The following is a 19427-nucleotide window of genomic DNA, read 5'->3' as shown; positions in this document are numbered from 1 at the left end:
CAGCCACGTTGGGGTGTTAGATCCAGCCACGTTGGGGTGTTAGATCCAGCCACGTTGGGGTGTTAGATCCAGCCACGCTGTGGTGTTAGATCCAGCCACGCTGGGGTGTTAGATCCAGCCACGTTGGGGTGTTAGATCCAGCCACGTTGGGGTGTTAGATCCAGCCACGTTGGGGTGTTAGATCCAGCCACGTTGGGGTGTTAGATCAAGCCACGTTGGGGTGTTAGATCCAGCCACGTTGGGGTGTTAGATCCAGCCACGTTGGGGTGTTAGATCCAGCCACGTTGGGGTGTTAGATCCAGCCACGTTGGGGTGTTAGATCCAGCAACGTAGGGGTGTTAGATCCAGCCACGTTGGGGTGTTAGATCCAGCCACGCTGGGGTGTTAGATCCAGCCACGTTGGGGTGTTAGATCCAGCCACGTTGGGGTGTTAGATCCAGCCACGTTGGGGTGTTAGATCCAGCCACGTTGGGGTGTTAGGTCCAGCCACGTTGGGGTGTTAGGTCCAGCCACGTTGGGGTGTTAGATCCAGCCACGTTGGGGTGTTAGATCCAGCCACGTTGGGGTGTTAGTTCCAGCCACGTTGGGGTGTTAGATCCAGCCACGTTGGGGTGTTAGATCCAGCCACGTTGGGGTGTTAGATCCAGCCACGTTGGGGTGTTAGATCCAGCCACGTTGGGGTGTTAGATCCAGCCACGCTGGGGTGTTAGATCCAGCCACGTTGGGGTGTTAGATCCAGCCACGTTGGGGTGTTAGATCCAGCCACGTTGGGGTGTTAGATCCAGCCACGTTGTGGTGTTAGATCCAGCCACGTTGGGGTGTTAGATCCAGCCACGTTGGGGTGTTAGATCCAGCCACGTTGGGGTGTTAGATCCAGCCACGTTGGGGTGTTAGATCCAGCCACGTTGGGGTGTTAGATCCAGCCACGTTGGGGTGTTAGATCCAGCCACGTTGGGGTGTTAGATCCAGCCACGTTGGGGTGTTAGATCCAGCCACGTTGGGGTGTTAGATCCAGCCACGTTGGGGTGTTAGATCCAGCCACGCTGGGGTGTTAGATCCAGCCACGTTGGGGTGTTAGGTCCAGCCACGTTGGGGTGTTAGATCCAGCCACGCTGGGGTGTTAGATCCAGCCACGCTGTGGTGTTAGATCCAGCCACGCTGTGGTGTTAGATCCAGCCACGTTGGGGTGTTAGATCCAGCCACGCTGGGGTGTTAGATCCAGCCACGTTGGGGTTGTTAGATCCAGCCACGTTGGGGTTGTTAGATCCAGCCACGTTGGGGTGTTAGATCCAGCCACGTTGGGGTGTTAGATCCAGCCACGTTGGGGTGTTAGATCCAGCCACGTTGGGGTGTTAGATCCAGCCACGTTGGGGTGTTAGATCCAGCCACGTTGGGGTGTTAGATCCAGCCACGTTGGGGTGTTAGATCCAGCCACGTTGGGGTGTTAGATCCAGCCACGTTGGGGTGTTAGATCCAGCCACGTTGGGGTGTTAGGTCCGGCCACGTTGGGGTGTTAGGTCCGGCCACGTTGGGGTGTTAGGTCCGGCCACGTTGGGGTGTTAGATCCGGCCACGTTGGGGTGTTAGATCCGGCCACGTTGGGGTGTTAGATCCGGCCACGTTGGGGTGTTAGATCCGGCCACGTTGGGGTGTTAGATCCGGCCACGTTGGGGTGTTAGATCCAGCCACGTTGGGGTGTTAGATCCAGCCACGTTGGGGTGTTAGGTCCAGCCACGTTGGGGTGTTAGATCCAGCCACGTTGGGGTGTTAGATCCAGCCACGTTGGGGTGTTAGATCCAGCCACGTTGGGGTGTTAGATCCAGCCACGTTGGGGTGTTAGATCCAGCCACGTTGGGGTGTTAGATCCAGCCACGTTGGGGTGTTAGATCCAGCCACGTTGGGGTGTTAGATCCAGCCACGCTGTGGTGTTAGATCCAGCCACGCTGTGGTGTTAGATCCAGCCACGTTGGGGTGTTAGATCCAGCCACGTTGGGGTGTTAGATCCAGCCACGTTGGGGTGTTAGATCCAGCCACGTTGGGGTGTTAGATCCAGCCACGCTGTGGTGTTAGATCCAGCCACGTTGGGGTGTTAGATCCAGCCACGTTGGGGTGTTAGATCCAGCCACGTTGGGGTGTTAGATCCAGCCACGTTGGGGTGTTAGGTCCAGCCACGCTGTGGTGTTAGATCCAGCCACGTTGGGGTGTTAGATCCAGCCACGTTGGGGTGTTAGGTCCAGCCACGCTGTGGTGTTAGATCCAGCCACGTTGGGGTGTTAGATCCAGCCACGTTGGGGTGTTAGGTCCAGCCACGCTGTGGTGTTAGATCCAGCCACGTTGGGGTGTTAGATCCAGCCACGCTGTGGTGTTAGATCCAGCCACGCTGTGGTGTTAGATCCAGCCACGTTGGGGTGTTAGATCCAGCCACGTTGGGGTGTTAGATCCAGCCACGTTGGGGTGTTAGATCCAGCCACGTTGGGGTGTTAGGTCCAGCCACGTTGGGGTGTTAGGTCCAGCCACGCTGTGGTGTTAGATCCAGCCACGTTGGGGTGTTAGATCCAGCCACGCTGTGGTGTTAGATCCAGCCACGCTGTGGTGTTAGGTCCAGCCACGTTGGGGTGTTAGGTCCAGCCACGCTGTGGTGTTAGATCCAGCCACGTTGGGGTGTTAGATCCAGCCACGCTGTGGTGTTAGATCCAGCCACGCTGTGGTGTTAGATCCAGCCACGTTGGGGTGTTAGATCCAGCCACGTTGGGGTGTTAGATCCAGCCACGTTGGGGTGTTAGATCCAGCCACGCTGTGGTGTTAGATCCAGCCACGTTGGGGTGTTAGATCCAGCCACGTTGGGGTGTTAGATCCAGCCACGTTGGGGTGTTAGATCCAGCCACGCTGTGGTGTTAGATCCAGCCACGTTGGGGTGTTAGATCCAGCCACGCTGTGGTGTTAGATCCAGCCACGTTGGGGTGTTAGATCCAGCCACGTTGGGGTGTTAGATCCAGCCACGTTGGGGTGTTAGATCCAGCCACGTTGGGGTGTTAGATCCAGCCACGTTGGGGTGTTAGATCCAGCCACGTTGGGGTGTTAGATCCAGCCACGTTGGGGTGTTAGATCCAGCCACGTTGGGGTGTTAGATCCAGCCACGTTGGGGTGTTAGATCCAGCCACGTTGGGGTGTTAGGTCCAGCCACGTTGGGGTGTTAGATCCAGCCACGCTGGGGTGTTAGATCCAGCCACGTTGGGGTGTTAGATCCAGCCACGTTGGGGTGTTAGATCCAGCCACGTTGGGGTGTTAGATCCAGCCACGTTGGGGTGTTAGATCCAGCCACGTTGGGGTGTTAGATCCAGCCACGTTGGGGTGTTAGATCCAGCCACGTTGGGGTGTTAGATCCAGCCACGTTGGGGTGTTAGATCCGGCCACGTTGGGGTGTTAGATCCGGCCACGTTGGGGTGTTAGATCCGGCCACGTTGGGGTGTTAGATCCGGCCACGTTGGGGTGTTAGATCCGGCCACGTTGGGGTGTTAGATCCGGCCACGTTGGGGTGTTAGATCCGGCCACGTTGGGGTGTTAGATCCGGCCACGTTGGGGTGTTAGATCCGGCCACGTTGGGGTGTTAGATCCGGCCACGTTGGGGTGTTAGATCCAGCCACGTTGGGGTGTTAGATCCAGCCACGTTGGGGTGTTAGATCCAGCCACGTTGGGGTGTTAGATCCAGCCACGTTGGGGTGTTAGATCCAGCCACGTTGGGGTGTTAGATCCAGCCACGCTGGGGTGTTAGATCCAGCCACGCTGTGGTGTTAGGTCCAGCCACGTTGGGGTGTTAGGTCCAGCCACGCTGTGGTGTTAGATCCAGCCACGTTGGGGTGTTAGATCCAGCCACGCTGTGGTGTTAGATCCAGCCACGCTGTGGTGTTAGATCCAGCCACGTTGGGGTGTTAGATCCAGCCACGTTGGGGTGTTAGATCCAGCCACGCTGTGGTGTTAGATCCAGCCACGCTGTGGTGTTAGATCCAGCCACGTTGGGGTGTTAGATCCAGCCACGTTGGGGTGTTAGATCCAGCCACGCTGTGGTGTTAGATCCAGCCACGCTGTGGTGTTAGGTCCAGCCACGTTGGGGTGTTAGGTCCAGCCACGCTGTGGTGTTAGATCCAGCCACGTTGGGGTGTTAGATCCAGCCACGCTGTGGTGTTAGATCCAGCCACGCTGTGGTGTTAGATCCAGCCACGTTGGGGTGTTAGATCCAGCCACGTTGGGGTGTTAGATCCAGCCACGTTGGGGTGTTAGATCCAGCCACGCTGTGGTGTTAGATCCAGCCACGTTGGGGTGTTAGATCCAGCCACGTTGGGGTGTTAGATCCAGCCACGTTGGGGTGTTAGATCCAGCCACGCTGTGGTGTTAGATCCAGCCACGTTGGGGTGTTAGATCCAGCCACGCTGTGGTGTTAGATCCAGCCACGTTGGGGTGTTAGATCCAGCCACGTTGGGGTGTTAGATCCAGCCACGTTGGGGTGTTAGATCCAGCCACGTTGGGGTGTTAGATCCAGCCACGTTGGGGTGTTAGATCCAGCCACGTTGGGGTGTTAGATCCAGCCACGTTGGGGTGTTAGATCCAGCCACGTTGGGGTGTTAGATCCAGCCACGTTGGGGTGTTAGGTACAGCCACGTTGGGGTGTTAGGTCCAGCCACGTTGGGGTGTTAGGTCCAGCCACGTTGGGGTGTTAGATCCAGCCACGTTGGGGTGTTAGGTCCAGCCACGTTGGGGTGTTAGGTCCAGCCACGTTGGGGTGTTAGGTCCAGCCACGTTGGGGTGTTAGGTCCAGCCACGTTGGGGTGTTAGATCCAGCCACGTTGGGGTGTTAGATCCAGCCACGCTGGGGTGTTAGGTCCAGCCACGCTGTGGTGTTAGATCCAGCCACGCTGTGGTGTTAGATCCAGCCACGTTGGGGTGTTAGATCCAGCCACGTTGGGGTGTTAGATCCAGCCACGTTGGGGTGTTAGATCCAGCCACGTTGGGGTGTTAGATCCAGCCACGTTGGGGTGTTAGATCCAGCCACGTTGGGGTGTTAGATCCAGCCACGCTGTGGTGTTAGATCCAGCCACGTTGGGGTGTTAGATCCAGCCACGTTGGGGTGTTAGGTCCAGCCACGTTGGGGTGTTAGGTCCAGCCACGTTGGGGTGTTAGATCCAGCCACGTTGGGGTGTTAGATCCAGCCACGCTGTGGTGTTAGATCCAGCCACGTTGGGGTGTTAGATCCAGCCACGTTGGGGTGTTAGATCCAGCCACGTTGGGGTGTTAGATCCAGCCACGCTGTGGTGTTAGATCCAGCCACGTTGGGGTGTTAGATCCAGCCACGTTGGGGTGTTAGATCCAGCCACGTTGGGGTGTTAGATCCAGCCACGTTGGGGTGTTAGATCCAGCCACGCTGTGGTGTTAGATCCAGCCACGTTGGGGTGTTAGATCCAGCCACGTTGGGGTGTTAGATCCAGCCACGCTGTGGTGTTAGATCCATTCACGTTGGGGCGTTAGATCCAGCCACGTTGGGGTGTTAGATCCAGCCACGTTGGGGTGTTAGATCCAGCCACGTTGGGGTGTTAGATCCAGCCACGTTGGGGTGTTAGATCCAGCCACGTTGGGGTGTTAGATCCAGCCACGTTGGGGTGTTAGATCCAGCCACGTTGGGGTGTTAGATCCAGCCACGTTGGGGTGTTAGATCCAGCCACGTTGGGGTGTTAGATACAGCCACGTTGTGGTGTTAGGTCCAGCCACGTTGGGGTGTTAGATCCAGCCACGCTGTGGTGTTAGATCCAGCCACGCTGTGGTGTTAGATCCAGCCACGTTGTGGTGTTAGATCCAGCCACGTTGGGGTTGTTAGATCCAGCCACGCTGTGGTGTTAGATCCAGCCACGTTGTGGTGTTAGATCCAGCCACGTTGTGGTGTTAGATCCAGCCACGTTGGGGTGTTAGATCCAGCCACGTTGGGGTGTTAGATCCAGCCACGTTGTGGTGTTAGATCCAGCCACGTTGGGGTGTTAGATCCAGCCACGTTGTGGTGTTAGATCCAGCCACGTTGGGGTGTTAGATCCAGCCACGTTGGGGTGTTAGGTCCAGCCACGTTGGGGTGTTAGATCCAGCCACGTTGGGGTGTTAGATCCAGCCACGTTGTGGTGTTAGATCCAGCCACGTTGTGGTGTTAGATCCAGCCACGCTGTGGTGTTAGATCCAGCCACGCTGTGGTGTTAGATCCAGCCACGTTGTGGTGTTAGATCCAGCCACGTTGGGGTTGTTAGATCCAGCCACGCTGTGGTGTTAGATCCAGCCACGCTGTGGTGTTAGATCCAGCCACGTTGGGGTGTTAGATCCAGCCACGTTGGGGTGTTAGATCCAGCCACGTTGGGGTGTTAGATCCAGCCACGTTGTGGTGTTAGATCCAGCCACGTTGGGGTGTTAGATCCAGCCACGTTGGGGTGTTAGGTCCAGCCACGTTGGGGTGTTAGGTCCAGCCACGCTGGGGTGTTAGGTCCAGCCACGTTGGGGTGTTAGATCCAGCCACGTTGGGGTGTTAGGTCCAGCCACGTTGGGGTGTTAGGTCCAGCCACGCTGGGGTGTTAGATCCAGCCACGTTGGGGTGTTAGATCCAGCCACGTTGGGGTGTTAGATCCAGCCACGTTGGGGTGTTAGATCCAGCCACGTTGGGGTGTTAGATCCAGCCACGTTGGGGTGTTAGATCCAGCCACGTTGGGGTGTTAGATCCAGCCACGTTGGGGTGTTAGATCCAGCCACGTTGGGGTGTTAGATCCAGCCACGTTGGGGTGTTAGATCCAGCCACGTTGGGGTGTTAGATCCAGCCACGTTGGGGTGTTAGATCCAGCCACGTTGTGGTGTTAGATCCAGCCACGTTGGGGTGTTAGATCCAGCCACGTTGGGGTGTTAGATCCAGCCACGTTGGGGTGTTAGATCCAGCCACGTTGGGGTGTTAGATCCAGCCACGTTGGGGTGTTAGATCCAGCCACGTTGGGGTGTTAGATCCAGCCACGTTGGGGTGTTAGATCCAGCCACGTTGGGGTGTTAGATCCAGCCACGTTGGGGTGTTAGATCCAGCCACGTTGGGGTGTTAGATCCAGCCACGTTGGGGTGTTAGATCCAGCCACGTTGGGGTGTTAGATCCAGCCACGTTGGGGTGTTAGATCCAGCCACGTTGTGGTGTTAGATCCAGCCACGCTGGGGTGTTAGGTCCAGCCACGTTGGGGTGTTAGATCCAGCCACGTTGGGGTGTTAGATCCAGCCACGTTGGGGTGTTAGATCCAGCCACGTTGTGGTGTTAGATCCAGCCACGTTGTGGTGTTAGATCCAGCCACGTTGTGGTGTTAGATCCAGCCACGCTGGGGTGTTAGATCCAGCCACGTTGTGGTGTTAGATCCAGCCACGTTGTGGTGTTAGATCCAGCCACGCTGGGGTGTTAGGTCCAGCCACGTTGGGGTGTTAGATCCAGCCACGTTGGGGTGTTAGATCCAGCCACGTTGGGGTGTTAGATCCAGCCACGTTGGGGTGTTAGATCCAGCCACGTTGGGGTGTTAGATCCAGCCACGTTGGGGTGTTAGATCCAGCCACGTTGGGGTGTTAGATCCAGCCACGTTGGGGTGTTAGATCCAGCCACGTTGGGGTGTTAGATCCAGCCACGCTGGGGTGTTAGGTCCAGCCACGTTGGGGTGTTAGATCCAGCCACGTTGGGGTGTTAGATCCAGCCACGTTGGGGTGTTAGATCCAGCCACGTTGTGGTGTTAGATCCAGCCACGTTGTGGTGTTAGATCCAGCCACGTTGTGGTGTTAGATCCAGCCACGCTGGGGTGTTAGATCCAGCCACGTTGTGGTGTTAGATCCAGCCACGTTGTGGTGTTAGATCCAGCCACGCTGGGGTGTTAGGTCCAGCCACGTTGGGGTGTTAGATCCAGCCACGTTGGGGTGTTAGATCCAGCCACGTTGGGGTGTTAGATCCAGCCACGTTGGGGTGTTAGATCCAGCCACGTTGGGGTGTTAGATCCAGCCACGTTGGGGTGTTAGATCCAGCCACGTTGGGGTGTTAGATCCAGCCACGTTGGGGTGTTAGATCCAGCCACGTTGGGGTGTTAGATCCAGCCACGTTGTGGTGTTAGATCCAGCCACGTTGGGGTGTTAGATCCAGCCACGTTGGGGTGTTAGATCCAGCCACGTTGGGGTGTTAGATCCAGCCACGTTGTGGTGTTAGATCCAGCCACGTTGTGGTGTTAGATCCAGCCACGCTGGGGTGTTAGGTCCAGCCACGTTGGGGTGTTAGATCCAGCCACGTTGGGGTGTTAGATCCAGCCACGTTGGGGTGTTAGATCCAGCCACGTTGTGGTGTTAGATCCAGCCACGTTGTGGTGTTAGATCCAGCCACGTTGGGGTGTTAGATCCAGCCACGTTGTGGTGTTAGATCCAGCCACGTTGGGGTGTTAGATCCAGCCACGTTGGGGTGTTAGATCCAGCCACGTTGTGGTGTTAGATCCAGCCACGTTGGGGTGTTAGATCCTGCCACGTTGGGGTGTTAGATCCAGCCACGCTGTGGTGTTAGATCCAGCCACGCTGTGGTGTTAGATCCAGCCACGCTGTGGTGTTAGATCCAGCCACGCTGTGGTGTTAGATCCAGCCACGTTGGGGTTGTTAGATCCAGCCACGCTGTGGTGTTAGATCCAGCCACGTTGTGGTGTTAGATCCGGCCACGCTGTGGTGTTAGATCCAGCCACGTTGGGGTGTTAGATCCAGCCACGTTGGGGTGTTAGATCCGGCCACGTTGTGGTGTTAGATCCAGCCACGTTGGGGTGTTAGATCCAGCCACGTTGTGGTGTTAGATCCGGCCACGCTGTGGTGTTAGATCCAGCCACGTTGGGGTGTTAGATCCAGCCACGTTGGGGTGTTAGATCCAGCCACGTTGGGGTGTTAGATCCAGCCACGTTGTGGTGTTAGATCCAGCCACGTTGGGGTGTTAGATCCAGCCACGTTGGGGTGTTAGATCCAGCCACGTTGGGGTGTTAGATCCAGCCACGTTGGGGTGTTAGATCCAGCCACGTTGTGGTGTTAGATCCAGCCACGTTGGGGTGTTAGATCCAGCCACGTTGTGGTGTTAGATCCAGCCACGTTGGGGTGTTAGATCCAGCCACGTTGGGGTGTTAGATCCAGCCACGTTGGGGTGTTAGATCCAGCCACGTTGGGGTGTTAGATCCAGCCACGTTGGGGTGTTAGGTCCAGCCACGCTGGGGTGTTAGATCCAGCCACGCTGGGGTGTTAGATCCAGCCACGCTGGGGTGTTAGGTCCAGCCACGTTGGGGTGTTAGGTCCAGCCACGTTGGGGTGTTAGGTCCAGCCACGTTGGGGTGTTAGATCCAGCCACGCTGTGGTGTTAGATCCAGCCACGTTGGGGTGTTAGGTCCAGCCACGTTGGGGTGTTAGATCCAGCCACGTTGGGGTGTTAGATCCAGCCACGTTGGGGTGTTAGATCCAGCCACGTTGGGGTGTTAGATCCAGCCACGTTGTGGTGTTAGATCCAGCCACGTTGTGGTGTTAGATCCAGCCACGTTGGGGTGTTAGATCCAGCCACGTTGGGGTGTTAGATCCAGCCACGTTGGGGTGTTAGATCCAGCCACGTTGGGGTGTTAGATCCAGCCACGTTGGGGTGTTAGATCCAGCCACGTTGTGGTGTTAGATCCAGCCACGTTGTGGTGTTAGATCCAGCCACGTTGTGGTGTTAGATCCAGCCACGTTGGGGTGTTAGATCCAGCCACGTTGTGGTGTTAGATCCAGCCACGTTGTGGTGTTAGATCCAGCCACGTTGGGGTGTTAGATCCAGCCACGTTGGGGTGTTAGATCCAGCCACGTTGGGGTGTTAGATCCAGCCACGTTGGGGTGTTAGATCCAGCCACGTTGGGGTGTTAGATCCAGCCACGTTGTGGTGTTAGATCCAGCCACGTTGTGGTGTTAGATCCAGCCACGTTGGGGTGTTAGATCCAGCCACGTTGGGGTGTTAGATCCAGCCACGTTGTGGTGTTAGATCCAGCCACGTTGTGGTGTTAGATCCAGCCACGTTGTGGTGTTAGATCCAGCCACGTTGGGGTGTTAGATCCAGCCACGTTGTGGTGTTAGATCCAGCCACGTTGGGGTGTTAGATCCAGCCACGTTGTGGTGTTAGATCCAGCCACGTTGTGGTGTTAGATCCAGCCACGTTGTGGTGTTAGATCCAGCCACGTTGGGGTGTTAGGTCCAGCCACGTTGGGGTGTTAGATCCAGCCACGTTGGGGTGTTAGATCCAGCCACGTTGGGGTGTTAGATCCAGCCACGTTGGGGTGTTAGATCCAGCCACGTTGGGGTGTTAGATCCAGCCACGTTGGGGTGTTAGATCCAGCCACGTTGGGGTGTTAGATCCAGCCACGTTGGGGTGTTAGGTCCAGCCACGTTGGGGTGTTAGATCCAGCCACGTTGGGGTGTTAGATCCAGCCACGTTGGGGTGTTAGATCCAGCCACGTTGGGGTGTTAGATCCAGCCACGTTGGGGTGTTAGATCCAGCCACGTTGGGGTGTTAGATCCAGCCACGTTGGGGTGTTAGATCCAGCCACGTTGGCGTGTTAGATCCAGCCACGTTGGGGTGTTAGATCCAGCCACGTTGTGGTGTTAGATCCAGCCACGTTGGGGTGTTAGATCCAGCCACGTTGGGGTGTTAGATCCAGCCACGTTGTGGTGTTAGGTCCGGCCACGTTGGGGTGTTAGATCCAGCCACGTTGGGGTGTTAGATCCAGCCACGTTGGGGTGTTAGATCCGGCCACGTTGGGGTGTTAGATCCAGCCACGTTGTGGTGTTAGGTCCAGCCACGCTGTGGTGTTAGATCCAGCCACGTTGTGGTGTTAGGTCCGGCCACGCTGTGGTGTTAGATCCAGCCACGTTGTGGTGTTAGATCCAGCCACGTTGGGGTGTTAGATCCAGCCACGTTGGGGTGTTAGATCCAGCCACGTTGTGGTGTTAGATCCAGCCACGTTGTGGTGTTAGATCCAGCCACGCTGGGGTGTTAGATCCAGCCACGCTGGGGTGTTAGATCCAGCCACGTTGGGGTGTTAGGTCCAGCCACGTTGGGGTGTTAGATCCAGCCACGTTGGGGTGTTAGATCCAGCCACGTTGTGGTGTTAGATCCAGCCACGTTGGGGTGTTAGATCCAGCCACGTTGTGGTGTTAGATCCAGCCACGTTGTGGTGTTAGATCCAGCCACGTTGGGGTGTTAGGTCCAGCCACGTTGGGGTGTTAGATCCAGCCACGTTGGGGTGTTAGATCCAGCCACGTTGGGGTGTTAGATCCAGCCACGTTGGGGTGTTAGATCCAGCCACGTTGGGGTGTTAGGTCCAGCCACGTTGGGGTGTTAGATCCAGCCACGTTGTGGTGTTAGATCCAGCCACGCTGTGGTGTTAGATCCAGCCACGTTGGGGTGTTAGATCCAGCCACGTTGGGGTGTTAGATCCAGCCACGTTGGGGTGTTAGATCCAGCCACGTTGGGGTGTTAGATCCAGCCACGTTGTGGTGTTAGATCCGGCCACGCTGTGGTGTTAGATCCAGCCACGTTGGGGTGTTAGATCCAGCCACGTTGGGGTGTTAGATCCGGCCACGTTGTGGTGTTAGATCCAGCCACGTTGGGGTGTTAGATCCAGCCACGTTGTGGTGTTAGATCCGGCCACGCTGTGGTGTTAGATCCAGCCACGTTGGGGTGTTAGATCCAGCCACGTTGGGGTGTTAGATCCAGCCACGTTGGGGTGTTAGATCCAGCCACGTTGTGGTGTTAGATCCAGCCACGTTGGGGTGTTAGATCCAGCCACGTTGGGGTGTTAGATCCAGCCACGTTGGGGTGTTAGATCCAGCCACGTTGGGGTGTTAGATCCAGCCACGTTGTGGTGTTAGATCCAGCCACGTTGGGGTGTTAGATCCAGCCACGTTGTGGTGTTAGATCCAGCCACGTTGGGGTGTTAGATCCAGCCACGTTGGGGTGTTAGATCCAGCCACGTTGGGGTGTTAGATCCAGCCACGTTGGGGTGTTAGATCCAGCCACGTTGGGGTGTTAGGTCCAGCCACGCTGGGGTGTTAGATCCAGCCACGCTGGGGTGTTAGGTCCAGCCACGTTGGGGTGTTAGGTCCAGCCACGTTGGGGTGTTAGGTCCAGCCACGTTGGGGTGTTAGATCCAGCCACGCTGTGGTGTTAGATCCAGCCACGTTGGGGTGTTAGGTCCAGCCACGTTGGGGTGTTAGATCCAGCCACGTTGGGGTGTTAGATCCAGCCACGTTGGGGTGTTAGATCCAGCCACGTTGGGGTGTTAGATCCAGCCACGTTGTGGTGTTAGATCCAGCCACGTTGTGGTGTTAGATCCAGCCACGTTGGGGTGTTAGATCCAGCCACGTTGGGGTGTTAGATCCAGCCACGTTGGGGTGTTAGATCCAGCCACGTTGGGGTGTTAGATCCAGCCACGTTGGGGTGTTAGATCCAGCCACGTTGTGGTGTTAGATCCAGCCACGTTGTGGTGTTAGATCCAGCCACGTTGTGGTGTTAGATCCAGCCACGTTGGGGTGTTAGATCCAGCCACGTTGTGGTGTTAGATCCAGCCACGTTGTGGTGTTAGATCCAGCCACGTTGGGGTGTTAGATCCAGCCACGTTGGGGTGTTAGATCCAGCCACGTTGGGGTGTTAGATCCAGCCACGTTGGGGTGTTAGATCCAGCCACGTTGGGGTGTTAGATCCAGCCACGTTGTGGTGTTAGATCCAGCCACGTTGTGGTGTTAGATCCAGCCACGTTGGGGTGTTAGATCCAGCCACGTTGGGGTGTTAGATCCAGCCACGTTGTGGTGTTAGATCCAGCCACGTTGGGGTGTTAGATCCAGCCACGTTGTGGTGTTAGATCCAGCCACGTTGTGGTGTTAGATCCAGCCACGTTGTGGTGTTAGATCCAGCCACGTTGGGGTGTTAGATCCAGCCACGTTGTGGTGTTAGATCCAGCCACGTTGGGGTGTTAGATCCAGCCACGTTGTGGTGTTAGATCCAGCCACGTTGTGGTGTTAGATCCAGCCACGTTGTGGTGTTAGATCCAGCCACGTTGGGGTGTTAGGTCCAGCCACGTTGGGGTGTTAGATCCAGCCACGTTGGGGTGTTAGATCCAGCCACGTTGGGGTGTTAGATCCAGCCACGTTGGGGTGTTAGATCCAGCCACGTTGGGGTGTTAGATCCAGCCACGTTGGGGTGTTAGATCCAGCCACGTTGGGGTGTTAGATCCAGCCACGTTGGGGTGTTAGGTCCAGCCACGTTGGGGTGTTAGATCCAGCCACGTTGGGGTGTTAGATCCAGCCACGTTGGGGTGTTAGATCCAGCCACGTTGGGGTGTTAGATCCAGCCACGTTGGGGTGTTAGATCCAGCCACGTTGGGGTGTTAGATCCAGCCACGTTGGGGTGTTAGATCCAGCCACGTTGGCGTGTTAGATCCAGCCACGTTGGGGTGTTAGATCCAGCCACGTTGTGGTGTTAGATCCAGCCACGTTGGGGTGTTAGATCCAGCCACGTTGGGGTGTTAGATCCAGCCACGTTGTGGTGTTAGGTCCGGCCACGTTGGGGTGTTAGATCCAGCCACGTTGGGGTGTTAGATCCAGCCACGTTGGGGTGTTAGATCCGGCCACGTTGGGGTGTTAGATCCAGCCACGTTGTGGTGTTAGGTCCAGCCACGCTGTGGTGTTAGATCCAGCCACGTTGTGGTGTTAGGTCCGGCCACGCTGTGGTGTTAGATCCAGCCACGTTGTGGTGTTAGATCCAGCCACGTTGGGGTGTTAGATCCAGCCACGTTGGGGTGTTAGATCCAGCCACGTTGTGGTGTTAGATCCAGCCACGTTGTGGTGTTAGATCCAGCCACGCTGGGGTGTTAGATCCAGCCACGTTGGGGTGTTAGGTCCAGCCACGTTGGGGTGTTAGATCCAGCCACGTTGGGGTGTTAGATCCAGCCACGCTGGGGTGTTAGATCCAGCCACGTTGGGGTGTTAGGTCCAGCCACGTTGTGGTGTTAGATCCAGCCACGTTGTGGTGTTAGATCCAGCCACGTTGGGGTGTTAGATCCAGCCACGTTGGGGTGTTAGATCCAGCCACGTTGGGGTGTTAGATCCAGCCACGTTGTGGTGTTAGATCCAGCCACGCTGGGGTGTTAGATCCAGCCACGTTGGGGTGTTAGATCCAGCCACGTTGGGGTGTTAGATCCAGCCACGTTGGGGTGTTAGATCCAGCCACGTTGTGGTGTTAGATCCAGCCACGTTGGGGTGTTAGATCCAGCCACGTTGGGGTGTTAGATCCAGCCACGTTGGGGTGTTAGATCCAGCCACGTTGTTTCAATAGAAAACAAGCGACTCCTTTTTGTTTTGACAACAGTTGCACCGTGATTGCTGTCTTCTCAGTCAGAAGGTGAAATCAATACTGATAAGAAGGCTTGGTGTACTTCGGCCAATTAGCGGCCACCCCTATCTCTGCAAGGCTGGGTGCAAGAGCCAGCCCCCCCCCCCCCCCCCGAATGTACAGCATTCCCTTTTCCCTGGTTTCTGTTAGAAGTTTTAAACTTGGGAGACGAAGCCACGATGCAAGAAAGTGTTTTATTTGCTGTGACAATAGAAACTGGGGAAACAAAGGATTGTAAAAACACTGATCTTAACTTCGCATGCCTGCATTCTTTCGGGTATTCATGAGTGTGTTTGCGTTCACCAGAGCGCACACCACTATGAAACCCAGAAACGTAAAGAAGCCGGGTAAGTTGGTTTGCTATTGTTTCCACGACGGTGGAATTTGAGCCTCTCGGAACTCAGAACATACAGAATGATAGGAAACAAGGTACAGTGTTTTTTTTTTTTAGTTTGTCAAGAGTAGATTACAAATGTTGTCACAAGTAGGGCTATTCTGCACTGCCATTATTTAACACCCTCGGGGACACTGAGAAACATTCTCTCCAGTATTGTCGAGTTTCTTTCTAGTACAGACCTCCCGGCAAGTTCAACGGTCCCATTGGTTAAGCCTGCTAGTCGGCATTCCTCAGCTCTAATTGTGTTAGACTGGAGAGAGCAAATAGTGTTCTCTGTTATGCCCTAGTTGTCTTGCATGTCCTACTCTGGTTTTTAGAGGAACCTCTATGAGATTTCAGTCAAGTGGACGCTTTCACCGACAACAGAATTGTATCCCTTGGTCCTATCGACTATATTCAGAGTCTAATGTTGGTCCTATCGTCTATATTCAGAGCATAATGTTGGTCCTATCGTCTATATTCAGAGCATAATGTTGGTCCTATCGTCTATATTCAGAGCATAATGTTGGTCCTATCGACTATATTCAGAGCATAATGTTGGTCCTATCGTCTATATTCAGAGCCTAATGTTGGTCCTATCGACTATATTCAGAACCTAATGTTGGTCCTATCGACTATATTCAGAGCCTAATGTTGGTCCTATCGACTATATTCAGAACCTAATGTTGGTCCTATCGACTATATTCAGAGCATAATGTTGGTCCTATCGTCTATATTCAGAGCCTAATGTTGGTCCTATCGACTATATTCAGAGCCTAATGTTGGTCCTATCGTCTATATTCAGAGCCTAATGTTGGTCCTATCGACTATATTCAGAGCCTAATGTTGGTCCTATCGACTATATTCAGAACCTAATGTTGGTCCTATCGACTATATTCAGAGCCTAATGTTGGTCCTATCGACTATATTCAGAGTCTAATGTTGGTCCTATCGTCTATATTCAGAGCATAATGTTGATCCTATCGACTATATTCAGAGTCTAATGTTGGTCCTATCGTCTATATTCAGAGCCTAATGTTGGTCCTATCGTCTATATTCAGAGCCTAATGTTGATCCTATCGACTATATTCAGAGTCTAATGTTGGTCCTATCGACTATATTCAGAGCATAATGTTCACATCAGAAGCCAATATTGTTGGATAATAATTAATCTGTTGTAAATGTTGATCTCTGGTGCCAATTTGAGTTAGGTCTGACACTGAGATTGTGTTTCACATGCTAATGTAACAATGCATACTTCAAGTTTACTGAAGCCATTTACCATGAACGATATGATTTAAACCACTAACTTTGTCTAATGCCATGCAGAATGTAGTCACATAAATGGCATGCATATCAACCGAGCCTACAGGTGAACATATCAGTAACACACATATCAGGACCAAAAATGGTGTGATTTAATATCAGCATCAATATAGAGAGAGCCTTCAAATGAGGCCTAATTTTAATCTGAAGTGGTGTACTGTTTTACACAAGAATATATTGCACATTCAACTTGGCAACACCCTCAACATTCTTTCTGAGCTGTCATTTGGATGACCTCGTCTCTTAACATTTACCATTGATTGTTAAAGCTATAGGTTATCTACCCAGGGGGCGATTGCATGAAGTACTGCATCAGAATTGGCTAAAGCAAACACAGTTCCTATTTGCCTACACCTCAGCTGGTCATGATATGCTGACAGAAGAGGAGAGCTTATCTTCCTGTAGGTTTTAACTCCAACCCTGTTCCTGGAGAGATACCCTCCTGAAGGTTTTAACTCCAACCCTGTTCCTGGAGAGATACCCTCCTGAAGGTTTTAACTCCAACTGACAGGCAAAACATTTTGTGACTATATCAACAATGGAGTAATAAAACAAACACCACAATGTATTGTTTTGAGTAGTATTTTCTCAGTACACATTTTCCCTTAAATATGCTGTACATTTTTAGTATCAATTAATTGTAGCACCAGATCAGTTTGACAGCCACCAAGCCACTGCAGAACATTTAAATTTAGGCGCGTTTAAGAGAGACGTTGAGTAGGCAAACCAATAGCCTATCAGGGCTCTCCAACCCTGGTCCTGGAGAGATACCGTCCTGTAGGTTTTACATCAGGGCTCTCCAACCCTGGTCCTGGAGAGATACCATCCTGTAGGTTTTCACTTTAATTGTTAAAACCTACAGGAGGGTAGCTCTCCAGGAACCGGGTTGGAGATAAAACCTACAGGCGGGTGTCTCTCCAGGACCAGGGATGGAGATGCCTGGACTAAAGCCTTTCTACAGAGCATCTGGGAGTAGTGCGAAGTTGACGCTGATCTTGGGTCAGTTTTGCAATTTTCACCACTAATGGTTAAGGTTAGGATTGGGGAAGCTGAAACTTCACCCAGGAGCGTCTGACATAGTCAGTGAAGGAAGTGAGGAAAGGAAAGGGTGGATTTAAACGTGTGGTGATCTTCACGGAACGGCTCTCATTAAGAAAGATTCCAGACTGGACACCTGATTCCATCAGTCGAGTTCTTCCACTAGTTACAGTTCACTGATGAGATGATTAGCAAGTTTTGTGGACACCGACACCGGTTTCACTTGTAGGTGTCAGCCACAGGAGTTTGGTGTCGCCTTTAATTGGGGAGGAAGGTAATGTCTGGTGCGTAATAGGTGGAATGGTATCAAACACATGGTTTGATGCCATTCGCTCCGTTCCAGACATTATTATGAGCCGTTCTCTCCTCAAAAGCCTCCACATTGGTGTAACGTCAATTCAATAAAAACAAATCTATACACTATCGTTCAAAAGTTTGGGGTCACTTAGAAATGTCCTTGAAGGCCAGCCTCCCGGAGTAGCCTCTTCACTGTTAGATGTTGAGACTGGTGTTTTGTGGGTACTATTTAATGAAGCTTCCAGATGAGGACTTGAGAGGCGTCTGTTTCTCAAACTAGACACACTAATGTACTTGTCCTCTCACTCACTTATGCACCGGTGCCTCCCACTCCTCTTTCTATTCTGGTTAGAGACAGTTTGAGCTGTTCTGTGAAGGAAGTAGGACAGCATTGTGTGAGATCTTAAGTTTCTTGGTAATTTCTCGCATGAAATGGCCTTCATTTCTCAGAACAAGATTAGACTGATGAGTTTCAGAAGAAAGTTATTTGTTTCTGGACATTTTGAGCCTGTAATCAAACCCACAAATTCTGATGCTCCAAATACTCAACTAGTCTAAAGATGGACAGTTTTATTGCTTCTTTAATCAGGACAACAGTTTTCAGCTGTGCTAACATAATTGCAAAAGGGTTTTCTAATGATCAATTAACCTTTTAAAATTATGAACTTGGATTAGCTAACACAACGTGCCATTGGAACACAGGAGTGATGGTTGCTGATAATGGGCCTCTGTACAGTTAAAGTCGAAAGTTAACATACACTTAGGTTGTAGTCATTAAAACTCGTTTTTCAACCACTCCACAAATGTCTTGTTAACAAACTATAGTTTTGGCAAGTTGGTTAGGACATCTACTTTGTGCAAATACTAATTGAGTGTATGTAAACTTCTGACCCACTGGGAATGTGATGAAAGAAATAAAAGCTGAAATCATTCTCTCTACTATTATTCTGACTTTTCACATTCTTAAAATAAAGTGGTAATCCTAACTGACCTAAGAGAGGGAATTTTTACTAGGATTAAATGTCAGGAATTGTGAAAAACTGAGTTTAAATGTATTTGGCTAAGGGGTATGTAAACTTCCGACTTCAACTGTAGATATTTCATAAAAAATCTGCCTTTTCCAGCTACAATTGTTAATATTGTAAATTATTATGGCTACACTATTTTTATTTTAAAAAATCAAGGACATTTCTATGTGACTCCAAACTTTTGAACATCAGTGTTTATTTAACCAGGAAAAGCCCATTGAGTATTTTTTTTTTTTTTTAAGGAAGAGAGAGTTGGCCAATAAGGCAGCAGCAATCAATACCACATTTAAAACATAACATTACCACCCAAAGAAGGGTGGGTTCTTGTCTCTTGCATTGTAATATAAATCAAGAGGAGATGTGCAGTATGGTAAACTTCACCAGGGTTGGGCTCCATTTCAATTCAGAAAGTACATTCCAATTCTATATTCCACATTCCAATTCCACATTCCACATTTCTCATTGAAAAGCATTGAAGACAGTTTGGAATTGGAATGCACTTCTTGAATTGAAATGGTAATTGACCCCAACCCTGGGCTACAGTGTTTACCAGTCACTAATCATGTAGCATTGATAGGGCAAAGAGAAAGAAACTAAAGGGAGAAGAGAACATTTTCAAAACCTCCTGACCGCAAACTGATATTCAAATTATAGGTACACGACATACAGGATGTGAACGAGAACCACATACCGGAATTAGAAGACATTCTGAATAAAGATCACTTACAGATAGATAGATATGTTACCTCTACTGTGACCTTTTACATTTGTATTGTGTACATCTCCACCATACCTCCCCTCTCCACACAGACACCTTCTCAACCCCCTTGTGGTTGCAGAGAGCCATGGGAGGGGGGGAGGAAAACGGATACCTCCCCTCTCCACACACAGACACCTTCTCAACC

The 19427-nt window shown here is 52.5% G+C and overlaps 1 protein-coding gene across 3 annotated transcripts in view; it reads left to right on the top strand.

Moving 5' to 3' along the window:
• Positions 1 to 19427, top strand: part of LOC110499498 (pantothenate kinase 1-like) — a 47500-nt gene that overhangs the window by 3808 nt on the left and 24265 nt on the right. Inside the window, exon 1 of one of the 3 annotated variants that reach the window (XM_036956371.1) lies at positions 14678 to 14804. The exons of the other annotated variants lie outside the window; for them this stretch is intronic. Within the exon in view, the coding sequence (XP_036812266.1) occupies positions 14717 to 14804 (88 nt within the window). The 5' untranslated portion in view covers positions 14678 to 14716. Of the gene's footprint in view, positions 1 to 14677; positions 14805 to 19427 lie in introns of those variants that run through there. 3 annotated transcript variants of the gene reach the window in all.

Source organism: Oncorhynchus mykiss, chromosome 20 (genome assembly GCF_013265735.2).
Source record: "Oncorhynchus mykiss isolate Arlee chromosome 20, USDA_OmykA_1.1, whole genome shotgun sequence".
Classification (NCBI taxonomy): Eukaryota; Metazoa; Chordata; class Actinopteri; order Salmoniformes; family Salmonidae; genus Oncorhynchus; species Oncorhynchus mykiss.
Note: the sequence above shows the minus strand (reverse complement) of the source record. Positions and strands in the feature narration are given on the sequence as shown.